The sequence below is a fragment of the Rhinoderma darwinii genome, chromosome 2 (genome assembly GCF_050947455.1).
Source record: "Rhinoderma darwinii isolate aRhiDar2 chromosome 2, aRhiDar2.hap1, whole genome shotgun sequence".
Classification (NCBI taxonomy): Eukaryota; Metazoa; Chordata; class Amphibia; order Anura; family Rhinodermatidae; genus Rhinoderma; species Rhinoderma darwinii.
The window spans coordinates 172,881,926-172,896,661 of record NC_134688.1 but is presented as its reverse complement, the minus strand read 5'-3'; the positions used below and the strand labels follow the sequence as shown (position 1 = coordinate 172,896,661).

Sequence of the window (14,736 nt, the reverse complement as noted above, 5' to 3'; positions counted from 1 at the left end):
TCAGGCAGCCATAACAACTATTGGAACTCTGGGATCACGTCGTGGGGGCCGTCCCCCTCTTTATAATGTCTTAGAAGAAACTGTCTCTATTGACCACGCCATCTAAGCGGTTAAACGTGCAGGTTTTGAGTTATCCCCAATATCACCGTTGCAGTGAGGTATGGAGTGTATAGAGCGTGCTTAGCCCGTGAGCCCACTCTATACTTCCCCTTGGTGTTTGCCATATACATGAGGTTAAAGACGTCTTTGAGAATCACAACACAAGACAATCATAATGCATTCTTCCGTCCCAGTATAGTATACATATATTACAGGGATGACAGTATAATGGTACTTTTTCTAATAGTTTTACATTGAATTTGTATATAGAAAGTATATACATAATTTATTTCGATATATCATAAAACAAAATATACAGCTATTGATGTCGACTGACTACATGGGTTTGAGATACACAAAAAATACATGAAGCATTACATTTCCATATGCTCAATCATATTATCTTTATTAGACTAACACATAATAACTGACTGTGGTCTGTTGTCAGTATTATGTTGTTAAAAAGTTTCAGTCATCGGCCATTTCCGTGGCCATCACATTGTCACTGAAATAAGTGGCTTTTATTGTCTATATATTACCATCGAATATAACTGTGCCAGTGGCACTCATGTTGCCTGGGCCATAAATGAGCTGTCTAGTTTAGTGTTCTGGACAAAAGAGATTGGCTAAGCCGGTCAACCCCTTTGATGTCTATGATGCCCGCTTTTATGAAAACTTGTAAAGCGCAAGAAAACTTTTTTTTATCATGCTCAATATGTTACTCTTTAAAATTAAACCTGTTCAATGCTAATAATCTTAATTGATAAGTTTTATGAAGGTTTTATTAATTAATCTTTCAGATAAGAGACTGCATGGTTTCTACCTATTGCTCTTAGTTTGTTCACTGAGACAACATAGAAAGGTGAGCTCCTTTGATCTGTTCACAGGGTTGTGGTGTTGGGTGGTGGTCTTTGTTGCTGCGGTGCTGTGCTTCTGGGGGTGACGTTACCCAGAGCCATGTTGGCTTAGCCTGGCAGCATGGGTGCTGTTGGGCCCCTGGGGTGCTCCCTCTGTAGGTGCTGTGTTGCGGTGCCACTGGTTGCCATGTGATACTGCACCTAATAGTGTAGGAAACCACTTAAAAGAGGTCGCCTTGAAGTGGCAAGTGGCCGTGAGCAGGGCCGCCATCAGGAATTTCAGGGCCCCTTACAGCTAAATTTTCTGGGGCCCCCTACCGTGGCACCGCCTGTTAACGGTACTCCGTCCAGCACTATATCATGCTACCCCTTCATTTCTACTTGCTCTCTGAGAATCGTCGACACAGATGTAGTGCAAATCAGAGTATTGCAGCATTCTCACATTCACTTCATTGTGAGAAGGCTGCAATACTGTGAATCGCCGCTACATCCGTGATGACGATTCACAGTGAGCAAGTAGAAATGAAGAGGAAGCAGCGCTCGGACCGACCCATCAGCTATTGATGGCCTATCCTGATGATGTAACTACATTGTACTGCGACACACGCCACACGAACGTATTTCGGCCGCAAGTCCCGGACCGAACACACTGCAGGGAGCCGGGCTCCTAGCATCATAGATATGTACGACGCTAGGAATCCCTGCCTCGCTGCCGGACAACTGTCCCGTACTGAAAACATGTTTTCAGTATGGGACAGTAGTTCCACGGAGAGGCCGGGACTCCTAGCATCGTACATAACTATGATGCTAGGAGCCTGGCTCCCCTGCAGTGTGTTCGGTCCAGGACTGGCGGCCGAAATACGTCCGTTCATTCCGGACCGAACATGCTCGTGTGAATCCAGCAGCCTCACACAAAAGTTTTGTATTTTTTTAAGCTGGTTCACAGAAAAAAATAATTGCAAATTCTACTGGACCAACTGCCTATTTAGAGACCGGCAGCAGCTCCAGGAGCGACATCATAAGGGTAGGAACACTCTAGTCGGATATGCTGAGTAAAACTACTACGGTAGCCGCTGCGGGAATCCTGCAGGGAAAAAAAAAGTTTCGACTTGCCCCGGCCGTAGTCTAGGCGACGCGTCTCTCTTCTGAACGAAGCCCGGCCTCCTGGGATGACGCTGTAGACCATGTGACCGCTGCAGCAGGAGGCCGGGCTGCGCTAAGAATAGAGGATCGCATCGCCAGGACTACGGCCGGGGTAAGTCTAAACTTTTTTATAAATTAAAAAAAATACCTTTTTTTTTCTCATTTGTGATTTTTGCGGCAGAAGCGCAGCATTTCCGCAACAGAGGAGCATCGATTCTGCAGCATAAATTAACTTAAAAAACCACACCGCAGGTCAATTTTTTTTGCAGCGTGTGGATGAGATTTGTTCAAATCTCATCCACTCTGCTGCGACTGTTATACGCTGCGGATTTTCCATAAAATCTGCAGTGTTCACGCCTAGTGTGTTCCTACCCTAACAATAAGGCCCAGTTCACAGAGTTTTTGGGCCTTGATATTGACTCGGACACTGCGTCGGAATCAGGGCCACAAAACATCCAAAACCGCCTCCCATTGATTTCATCTGAAATCAATGGGAGCCAGTCGCGGAAAAAAGAAAAAGCAGCATGTCCTTTCTTGCCGCGGTTCCGCCTCTGACCTCCAATCGAAATCAATGGGAGGCAGAAAATGCATTTTTCGCTGCGTTTTTTGTCTGCTGTCCTCAATCGCCGCAGGCAAAAAACGCAGCAAAAAACGCAGCAAGATAGTGTGGGCAGGTCAAAATCTGCCTCAAAATTCTTTAAGGAATATTGAGGCGTAGCTATAGGGGTCGCAGCAGTCGCAATTGCGACCGGGCCCCGAAGCTAGGGGGGCCCACGGCCCCCCGCACAACATCAATAAAAAGTTACTATAGTAACTCGGGCCGCGGGCCCCTGTTACTATAGTAACATACTTTACTTACCTTCCTGGTTCCGGATCGCAGCGGAGGTCCTGACGTCAAGCGCTGTGCGCAGCGCATGACGTCACAGCGCTATGCGCCGCGCACAGCATCGAGACGACAGAACTCCCGCTGCGGCCGAAGAGGAAGGTAAGGTTAGCCCTGACTGGCGGGGTCCGACTCCCGGGACCCGCCAATCAGCTGTTTTGAAGGGGCCGCAGCACTCGTACGAGAGCTGCTCCCCTTCATTCCTGTCACTTAATTCCGGTTACACTGTGAATCCGTGTCAGCGATTCACAGTGTGGGCGAGTAGTGAAATGAAGGGGAAGCAGCTCTCATACGAGTGCTGCGGCCCCTTCAAAACAGCTGATTTGCGGGTCCCGAGAGACACATCAGCTATCGATGGCCTATCCTGAGGATAGGCCATCAATATTTAGGGACTGTACAACCCCTAAGCCTACGATGTAGCAGGCTTAGGGGGCCCATGAGACAGGATCACAGATTGTGTGATCCTGTCTGCTGGGCCCTGTATCTAAGCCAATCACATGGTAGGCTTAGATACATGGCCCATGCGTGATCCCGTCTGCTGGGCCCTGTATCTAAGCCAATCACATGGTAGGCTTAGATACATGGCCCATGTGTGATCCTGTCTGATGGGCCCTGTATATAAGCCTACCACACTGTAGGTTTAGATACAGGGCCCCAGCACACAGTAATCTTATACTGTATAAATGAATGGGCAGATGTTTGCCAACGCTTTTGAGCCGCATTTTCGGACGTAATTCAATGCTAAAACGCCCGAATTACGTCCGTAAATAGGGTGTGTGAACCCAGCCTTAGTAACGCCCCCGGCTGCTAGTGCTGCATTGTTGGGTCACTTAGGAGACCCAGCGATGCAGCTTAAAGCTGCGGACCGTCGGCCATGAGAAGTTTGCGGGGGGGGCCCAGTAAGAATTTTTGCATCGGGGCCCATGAGCCTTTAGCTACGCCCCTGAACAGGGCCATACATAATCAGCACTTTGAGACACTTTACTCACTGTGTCAGAAGAGCTGCTGGCTCCCACTCCAGTCCTCGTTGTCAGGAGATGTCTTCCAGGCGATGTCTTCGGTACAGACGTCCACCAGTCCTTCACTGCCAGCGAGGCTCCATAAATGGCGGGGATCGTAGAACGCCTGCCGCCGCGCTACATTTGGACTCCTCCCCCTCTCCTTACGCAGCTACACGGAGGAGGAGGAGGTGGAGGAGGACGAGGCGGAGGAGGAGGCGGCTTAGGAGGCGGAGAAAGACGAAGAGGACGAGGCGGAGGAGGACGAGGCGGAGGAGGACGAGGAGGAGGAGGTGGCGGAGGAGGACGAGGCGGCGGAGGAGGACGAGGCGGAGGAGGACGAGGAGGAGGCAGCTTAGGAGGCGGAGAAGGACGAAGAGGACGAGGCGGAGGAGGAGGACGAGGCGGCGGAGGAGGCGGAGGAGGACGAGGCTTAGGAGGCAGAGGAGGAAGCTTAGGAGGACGAGGTGGTAGAGGACGAGGCTTAGGAGGCGGAGGAGGAAGAGGCGGAGGAGGACGAGGCTTAGGAGGCGGAGGAGGAGGCGGAGGAGGAGGTTTAGGAGGACGAGGCAGAGGAGGACGAGGCTTAGGAGGCGGAGGAGGACGACGAAGCTTAGGAGGACGAGGTGGAGGAGGACGAGGCGGAGGAGGACGAGGCGGAGGAGGACGAGGCTTAGGAGGCGGAGGAGGAAGAGGCGGAGGAGGACGAGGCGTAGGAGGCGGAGGAGGACGAGGCGGAGGAGGACGAGGCGGAGGAGGACGAGGCGGAGGAGGACGAGGCTTAGGAGGCGGAGGAGGAAGAGGCGGAGGAGGACGAGGCTTAGGAGGCGGAGGAGGAGGTTTAGGAGGACGAGGCGGAGGACGAGGCTTAGGAGGCGGAGGAGAATGACGAGGCTTAGGAGGACGAGGCTTAGGAGGACGAGGCGGAGGAGGACGAGGCGGAGGAGGAGGAGGCTTAGAAGGCGGAGGAGGACGAGGCGGCGGAGGAGGAGGAGGCAGAGGAGGACGAGGCTTAGGAGGCGGAGGAGGAGGCTTAGGAGGATGAGGCGGAGGAGGACGAGGCTTAGGAGGCGGAGGTGGCAGAGGAGGACGAGGCTTAGGAGGACGAAGCTTAGGAGGACGAGGCGGAGGAGGACGAGGCTTAGGAGGCGGAGGAGGATGAGGCGGAGGAGGACGAGGCTTAGGAGGCAGAGGAGGAGGCGGAGGAGGAGGCTTAGGAGGACGAGGCGGAGGACGAGGCTTAGGAGGCGGAGGAGGAGGAGGCGGAGGAGGCAGAGGAGGACGAGGCTTAGGAGGACGAGGCGTAGGAGGACGAGGCGGAGGAGGACAAGGCTCAGGAGGTGGAGGAGGAGGCTTAGGAGGAGGAGGAGGACGAGGCTTAGGAGGCGGAGGAGGACGAGGCTTAGGAGGCGGCGGAGGCTTAGGTGGACGAGGCGGAGGAGGACGAGGCTTAGGAGGCGGAGGAGGAGGCGGTGGAGCACGAGGATTAGGAGGCGGAGGAGGACGAGGCGGCGGAGGAGGACGAGGCGGCGGAGGAGGACGAGGCGGCGGAGGAAGCGGAGGAGGAGGCCGAGGAGGAGGAGGCGGCCGAGGAGGAGGAGGCGTAGGAGGACGAGGCTTAGGAGGTGGAGGAGGACGAGGCTTAGGAGGAGGAGGAGGCGGAGGAGAAGGAGGCTTAGGAGGCAGTAGAGGACGAAGAGGAGGAGGAGGCAGAGGAGGACGAGGAGGAGGAGGAGGCAGAGGAGGACGAGGAGGAGGAGGAGGCGGAGGAGGACGAGAGAGGACGAGGCTTAGGACGAGGCTTAGGAGGAGGAGGAGGACGAGGCTTAGGAGGCGGCGGCCCAGGTAAGCTGTCTCTGCGTCGCTGTCCTTGTGTGGCCGTTGGTGCGTCTCGCTCGCGGGTGTGCGCTCCGGCGCTCGCGGTTACGCGCGCGGGCGCGCACGAGCGGGCGGGCGCGCAAGCGGGCGGTGTTTGATGGCCCCCACGACGAGAGGGGGGGCCCGCAGCTCACGACATCACTTTGGTGAAAAGAACAGGCCCCATTGCAGGGGCCTGTTTTTTCTACCAAATGCAAGTCGTGGCAGTTGCCGGGCCCCCCTTTCAATAAGGTTCGGCCGGGCCCCTTACAGAAGTACCCCTAATACCCCCCTGATGGCGGCCCTGCCGTGAGCATTATGTTGACAAAGAACCTCATGTTCATATTTATAAATTTCGCTTAGCAGCAATAGATGAATGTATATAAAATGGATGTGTGGTTTATATTTTGATTTACAGTAATGGCTTATATTAGATATTGATCGTATTTGCGTTAGAAGTGATGCTTTGCAATGAACATTGTCATTTTAAACACTCCAGCAAATAGGTGCAGTTTTCTAGTACTTGTAAAATAAGCGCAAGCCTTTTGTTTGCTCTACACTAAAAGATAATGTCAATCACAGCTGAGTAAACAATATCCAGACTAATACTAAATATACTGAATAAATCCTAAGGCGAAGCAGCAGCATGACTATAAAATGAAATGTAAATATGTGTAGCATAGTATTAACATGAACAGAAAGCTATAAAGCCTCAAATAATTATACTTGGAATTGTAAATATATCTATAAAAATGCATGAGGTCCGTCTGGAGAATAAAGAATGACATAAGCTTGTGGAGGAGAAGCAGAAAGAAAGCTTCTAGCAATATAAGCAGCAGTTAGTTTAAAGGCATTTTTAAAAAAAAAAATACAAAGACATAAGATTGTACTAAAATCCTTATCTAGATCACTGTTATGCTAGCCATAGACAGCCATAGACAAGCCCTCTGTCTCACTTATAAATGTTAATCGAGAGGGAAGTGGCTGCCAGATACACCTTGAGCCGTTTATCTCAGGATAAACTTGAACAGGTTGAAATTTAAAACTAGCCAGTCCTCTTAAAGAGGCTCTGTCACCAGATTATAAATGCCCTATTTTCAAAATAAAAACCACTGTTGTTATCTACATTACAGCGCCGATCAGATTATGTAGGAGATAGGGCACTTATAATGTGGTGAGTGGCTCTTTAAGGCCCTTTTACACTGGCCGATAAGCGGCCGGTGCAGCAAGCACCGATCAACGAGACATTGTTGATCGGCGCTCGCTTGCTCCTGTCACACGGAGCGATGGATGGGAACGAGCGGTCGTTACTCCGATTGCTCGTCCCCATCCATCATTATCATGCCGACAACGACAATATTTTACTTTTTTAAACCGATACGACCAGCAGATGATCGAGCATTTGCTCGGTCATCTGCTGATCGTTCCCCAGGCAATTGTCGACAACGAGAGTTATATTAACACTCATCTGCCCGATAATCATCCTGTGTAAAACCCCCTTTAGGCTTCGTTCACATCTGCATCAGGGTCCCTTTCTGATGATCCGTCGGATCTTCCCGTCAGAACGGGACCCTGCCTGAAACCATAGGTTTCCGTTTCCATCACCATTGATTTCAATGGTGATGGATCCGGTGCCAATGGTTTCCGTTTGTCTGAGTTGTGCAAGGGTTCCATCGTATTGACGGAACGTCAGAACGGGACCCTGACGCAGATGTGAACGAAGCCTTAGACATTAGATCATTGGTGGATTCTCGCAAAATCTGTGTTCGTGATCAATCTAATATTTGCCTTCCATTTTTTTTATCATAGTCAATTACTTTTAACTACTCTCGTAGGGTATGTTTACACTTAGGCTTTATTCACCACTTAACAGCTCCGTGGGGCATCAGCATATGATGCGCGGCTGCATGATTTTCGCACAGCCGCCATCATTATGACACTCCATTTGGATGTTTGTAAACAGAAAAGCACGTGGTGCTTTTCTGTTTACATTCATAGTTTGACAGCTGTTGCGCAAATCACGCAGTTCGCACGGAAGTGCTTCCGTGCGGCATGCGTGGTTTTCACGCACCCATTGACTTCAATGGGTGCGTGATTCGCGCAAAACGCTGAAAGAACGGACATGTCGTGACTTTTTTTCAGCGGACTCACGCTGAGTAAAAATCACGCACATGTCCGCATGGCCCCATAGACTAATATAGGTCCGTGCAACGCGCGTGCAAATCACGCGCGTTGCACGGACGTTTTTCCCGTTCGTCTGAATAAAGCCTTAGTGTATATGTTGCAGATATTCTGCCCAGATTTGTTGGTGGAATATCCAAAGCATATTACAGAAGCAGTGTGGATGAGATTTTAACAAATCTCAGTTCCAAGCTGCAAAAAAATTACACACAGAAAACTTGCATAAATTGACTTGAGGTGCAAACTATAAATCCGCAGCATGTCAATTTATGCTCCGAATTAGCTGCGCATTTGTTGCAATATTTGCCTATTGAGTTTGAGTCAAATTCCGCAACAAATTCCAGCGGAAAATCCGACCGGATTGTGATGCACACCATTTGGTGCGAATATTCATCTGGTATTTCCTGCATGTTCTGGGTTGTATACGCTGCAGACCTTTCCCGCATCTTACACGCCCTCTCTAAACATACCCTAAAAGAAAATATCTACAGCCGTAAAAAAACAAACAAAACAAGCAAAAACAAAGGAGCACTAACTTCAAGTGTGTACATATATGACAGGAAAGATAGATAGATTCATAAAAAGAGAACACATCTCTATTCCTCAAGTGATCTCACCCTATCAGGTTAATTATGAATAATATTTTAATAAAAAATGGGGCTCCGATTAGAATTTATGGCTGATTCACTATATTTACTGCACCTACATAATAGCACCTAGAGCTAATTATACCATAAATATTCAACATAATACAACCAATACAAACACGTCTTTATATCACCATTTACCATTCTAAACCCATTGCTCTACAAGGTCATGAGATAATACATGCACAATGCTACGCACAGTCCTCTTCACAGCACAAATAAATTAAATATGTTAATACCAAGCAGACAGTACCTTAAGATAAAGCACTGAGGTTTTCTCTCTTGGAAAACCATATGGTAAGCTCTCTCTGAACAAGCAAATATGTGAGGAGGAAGCGAGGAACACAAGCGTCCAGAGATATTATGGTATAACTGAGTAACCTAAAATGAGAAAAATGTAAAACAAAAGGAGATAATGCAGCAAGTTAAACTGTATGTGGTTATGCACTTACTATGACATTTACTTGTTACTAAAGTGTTTTTGCTGTTATAAGGTAATACAATACTGTAGTATCACAGAGTGGGAACTCTTCATAAAACATAACATTTATTCATTATTCAGATTAAGATACTCTACGTAATTCTTTTCAATACAAATACCCCTGACACAACCAAGGTTGAATCAAATTAGCAATCCATAATAATCACCTGGAATATATATATACATATGTATATATGGTGCAGTACCATACGCCACCTATGGACAAACTCTGGGGATACAAAAAATTCTTTCACACACAATTAGTGTAATTTCTAAGCACCAAATATTGCATAAAATGACCACAACACTGACACTTCATAACCGTCCCAACGCGTTTCCCCAACCTAGTTGGTTCATCAGGGGACAATATCAGACAATTTGTGTGTAATTGGAGACCTATAAAGGTGTATGTATATATATATATATATATATATATATATATACATACATATGTAATAAATATTTACTTGTATCGTTACATTTGTGCCGGATCACAACTCACGACTCCTAGGAGAAAAGATGACAATTGGTTGAGCAAGGAACAGGTGGATGAAGATAATCCATTTTACAAGGCATGCTGGTTTGTAGAAGCTATAGATAGAGGCTTGGCATTCCACGTGGTCTTTGATGGCCTACTAGGGAGGCGTGTTGTTGACGGTTATGAATTTCCAGTGTTGTGGTTATTTTATGCAATATTTGGTGCTTAGAATTTACACTAATTGTGTGTGATATAATTATTTGTATCCCTGGAGTTTGTCCATAGGTGGTGTATGGTACCACACCATCTAGATATAATTGTTTGGATACTCCAGGTGATTATTATGGATTGCTTATTTGATTCAACCCTGGTTGTGTCAGGGGTATTTGTATTCAAAAGAATTACATAGAGTATTTTAATCTGAATAATGAATAAAGGTTATGTTTTATGAAGAGTTCCCACTCTGTGATACTACTTGTTTCTTTGAGGGACCCCATATTGATTTCAATGATAATATAACACAATACAATACTGTATTTAGTATTTTTCTGCTGATTCTATGAACATGCTTGAAAAATAAACTATTTAATAATTACTGAATATAGATTTGTAAATTCTACATAAAAGTTAAATTGGTGGGTCCAACTGTGCCCACTAGACTGTTGTCCTAAGTGTTAGTCAGGCAGCTGGGCAATCATATGTAGATGTGCCTTTCCATGGATCAATTGGCCCTTGAGGATCACTAGAATAGTTCAAATGGCCACATTGCCTTGCTCTATGGCACATTTAAAACAAATTCTTCTTCTGATTCACAAAAATCAATAGAACACAGAAGTCTGATGAGGTCCTGCCAAATAAGGGCACAATTGCATAAGGTAGTTCAGTCTGTCCTGGTAAGAGCGTTAAACATCAGATTGTGTTGATGGAAGTTTGGTGGTTTTCAGCAGACATAGAAAAACAATGACATGAAGAACCACTGTTCTTATTTCATACTCATTCTAAAACAAAATTACCAAAATTTAAAGGGCTCAATTATCTTAAAGACAACTTACATGTGAATGAACATACACCAATGACAAAATCATGCTTCGAAAAATCGTAACACAAAATAGACTTAAAAGCTATGGACACATTTGACATGTTAGTGGTTACCTGGAGTTAAAAATTTGTACTAAGTTTCAGGCTGCAATCTCCATTACTTCACTCATTTTCAGATCCCCTGATATACAGTTTGGAATCTGCTTCTAGTTTTAGTCTTTGCTCATGTGTGCTTGTCCCTCTCAGTAATTAATGATGGATGCGAGTTCTGTGCCTTTACTAGCTGCCTTTACTGGCTCTCATGTGCTAGCTCAGCTTCATTCCCGAGTACCGCTTTCTTCTTCTACAGCCCATTAAGAATCTCTTCTCCCAAGTGCTGATAGACACTGATGCTTATAAATGTGATATCCCCCTCCCTCCCCCTTCAAATTGGGTGCTCTCCTCTCTCTACACTCATACACAGCCTATGCGATTCACCCCTTTCCCACTGCAGACTGCCTGATTGTGCTATCCTCCCTATCTACACCCTGATACAGTTCAGCCTGTGTGATCTGACCTCCCTGAATATTTGAATGCTTTCCTTCCTCTCCACGCTCTGAGTACAACCTCCTCCCCATCCCTGCTGGTATCTCTTACATTGGGAGAAGGGAGGGGGAGAGCAGAGAGAGCCAACACAGCCAGGAGCAGTATGCTGTTGGATCTTTATCCGCAACACCAGCACAGCCAGCAATATAAAAGAGCTGCACAGACTCTACAGCAACAAAATGGAAGGGAAGTTTAAATAAAAGGCTACTTAGAAAGTTGCTTAATTTTTAATTTAGGAAGCAAATGAACAAAAAAATAATAATTCAGGGCAAAGGTGTCCATAGGCTTTAACATAAAAATTAACTCTTACCAGTGATGAGTAGATTGGGAGATCTTTGTAAGGGTTGACTAGCAGCAAAATATTCCCAATGTAGGTCTGAAATAGAATTTGATAATATCTTTACACAAAATTTACATAAAAAACACAATAAACATCTTGTGCAACTGTACTCCAGTCAAACTTTAGATTTAATGTAACACATGACGTGTTGATATCTGGCCTATATCTGTCACTGAGCTTAATGTTCATTACAGCAGACATGGTTATGTTCACACAACAGCTAACAGGTAGAACTGATTGTTTAACAACATAGAAGGTATCAGATAAGAGTCCGAGAACAAATACATAAAGTATGTTGGTATATATTATTTGGTTGCTGAATCACAAGTAGCAGGTTGGTTTCCACATAGTCTTACAAAATTGAATGTGCCATACGCATTAGATAAGTGTCAGTTGAACCCACCATATCAATTGTAACCAGTGACAATATAATGTGTATGGGGTTGTCAGGCAATGCCTAGGTGACAAACAAATTGAACAAGTTGATCATCTGGCTGCTAGAAATATCTGGTGGTTCTTCACTGCTACTGATCCCGTTTTGATCAAAATGCACATTCATCCAAGCCAAACCTTCAAGTTATTTGGCTTGGCGGAATGTACAATCTCTAAAGTACCATTTGTTCAATGTGCCATGGCTCAGATCAATAAACATTTTGGTACTTTCATTAATTTTACTTTGGGAATGTTCCACAGGTTCATTAGATATAACAGTCGGGTCTTAGTTTGTAGCAATAGTAATGGGAAATTTTCGGGAAACTAAATTTTCTCACTAAATTAATGGCTTTACTTTAAGTAGGACCAAACTGATTATTTTTTTTCCTATCCCTTTTCATGTACAGATATCAGCTTGTGGTTGTGCAAATATAATGTCATATTTCTTCTATTCCTGCCAACTGTTATAAGACTCAAAGCTGAATCAGAACGTCTCATATAGCTGCCAGAATTATATCTTTAGTAACAGTTGGAGAAAACCATGTCTCAGTTGGGAGGAATAAAACTTGCATTGTGCCATATTTTGTTTTATTACTTCTTCACAATTGTCAGTTCACATCAATCATTTAGTAATGTAAGTCATGCACTGCTTTCCTTCATACTGTACAGCTGTAAAAATAAAGTGCTGTTTGACAAATGGAACCCATTAAAACAAAGCTTGTATATTTTATGTAGATGAAAAGGTATGGAGATTATAATAACAAGGACAACGTCTGTGTACCATTCTGATCTTTTACGCTAGATTATTATACTTCTTTAAACTGAGCCACACAAGCAGTTTATACATTTCTACTGCATTTCACTTCATTTGCTAAACAAGGGTTATACAAGGTGAAAAGTGTAGATATTGGCTAGGAATGAAAAGTAAATAATTGAAAATTGAAGTATACTTTATAAAGTACAATACTACGGGAAAGGAGAACTAAAAAAAAATTATGACCTTTTGAATGAGGTACTCTACCTACTACATACATCGCCACGTCGAAAAATCTATAGTAAATAATGTGTGTATAGAACACAGAAGCTTTTTAGAGGGGGGTTATGGGGTTAAAAAAAAAATCGGATACCTTGATCCAGAGCAAGGAATTTTGACAGATACCCAGAGATTTGAAGTCAGTGGACAGACTTTTAATCTAATAAAATCAACAATTTCCTAGAGTAAACCCCCTTCCAGTAAAGGCTATGTACACCTTTGAAAAGTTTTTTTTTTTTTTTTCAATAAAACAATGTATCAGTGTGATTGATGCAACTTTCTAGTTACTTTTTATTAAAAACTACTTTTACTTTTTGAGACACAGCTGGTTTGTATCCTGTATATAGAGCAGCTGTATCTGGCGCTGAGACCTGAATCCGTCAGGTCAGCGGCACTGACGGGTTCAGTGACAGTGGGTCCTGCGTGTCTTTGACCCGCAGGATCCACCTATTATCGATCATATCTAAGTTATGAACTTAGATGTGATCGGTAACAACTCGATCCCGAACCCGTCAGTCCCGCTGACCTGACGGATACAGGTTCCAGCGCAAGATACAGCTGCTCTAGATACAGAATGCAAAGCAGCTGTATCTCAAAAAGTAAAAATAATTTTTAATAAAAAGTAAATAGAAAGTTGAACTAAACACACTGATAGGCATTTTTATTAAAAGTAATAATAATAATAATAATAATAATGTTTTCAAAAGTGAACATGGCCTTTAACTAAATCTCTGATTTCAAACAAAACCTTAATTTCCCAGTTCAGCTGGTTTTGCAACTCCCTATATATTGCAAATACACATAACAGAATATTAGTTTATAGTTCCGCCACCCATTCAGACAGATAAAATCTAGTGTGTATAGCCATATGCTTGTTTTTCTTTTTTTACGGGTTAACTAGTGCTAACTTGAACTACCTACCCTAAAGCACACGAGATTAACGCAAATTATTACTTCTTCCTTTTCATTTTTCCTGAGATTACGAATTGTTTATTACTGACATTCATTTATATTGTCATTAACATGTCAAATTTATATATCTCTGTCAATTGTGTGTACATTTCTCTTAATTGAAATAAAAAAAATAAGCAAAAAAATTTATTTTGGTACATTTCAAGTGTTCCAGGGGCAGTAGAGCAGTAGCAAATTTGTCAATTCACAGAAGTTTCTTTAATTGCAAGCACTGTATTAGGGCTCTGTAGCTGGCACCATTTGGGTAAATATTTGCCCCACGTAATAGAAAGCCTAGCTGTGACTCTGATTTGCAGCTGGCAATGTAATGGATGCTCTCTGCCTGACTGTGTTATAGGGACACTGTTGTATGTATAAGCATTAATAGTAATGAAAGGGTCAGGATGCTGTGATAGGGCTAACTAATTCACCTAATTATGGTCAGCCATAGATGCAGGGACAAAGGCTCACCATGTAAGAAAAACATATGGTTTATTGCTACCAATATAATAATATGCTTAAAGAGGCTCTGTCACCAGATTTTGCAAACCCTATCTGCTATTGCAGCAGATCGGCGCTGCAATGTAGATTACAGTAACATTTTTATTTTTAAAAAACGAGCATTTTTGGCCAAGTTATGACCATTTTTGTATTTATGCAAATGAGGCTTGCAAAAGTCCAAGTGGGCGTGTTTAAAGTAAAAGTCCAACTGGGCGTGTATTATGTGTGTACA

General features: G+C 44.6%; 1 protein-coding gene across 4 annotated transcripts in view; it reads right to left on the bottom strand.

Annotated features, from left to right (window-relative positions):
- Positions 1-14,736, bottom strand: part of MYO16 (myosin XVI) — a 397,050-nt gene that overhangs the window by 183,997 nt on the left and 198,317 nt on the right. For all 4 annotated transcript variants that reach the window (XM_075852491.1, XM_075852492.1, XM_075852489.1 and 1 more), the window contains exons 12-13: positions 11,558-11,623; positions 8,919-9,046 (exon numbers count right to left, since the gene is read on the bottom strand). In XM_075852491.1, the coding sequence (XP_075708606.1) occupies positions 8,919-9,046; positions 11,558-11,623 (194 nt within the window). The remainder of the gene's footprint in view (positions 1-8,918; positions 9,047-11,557; positions 11,624-14,736) is intronic.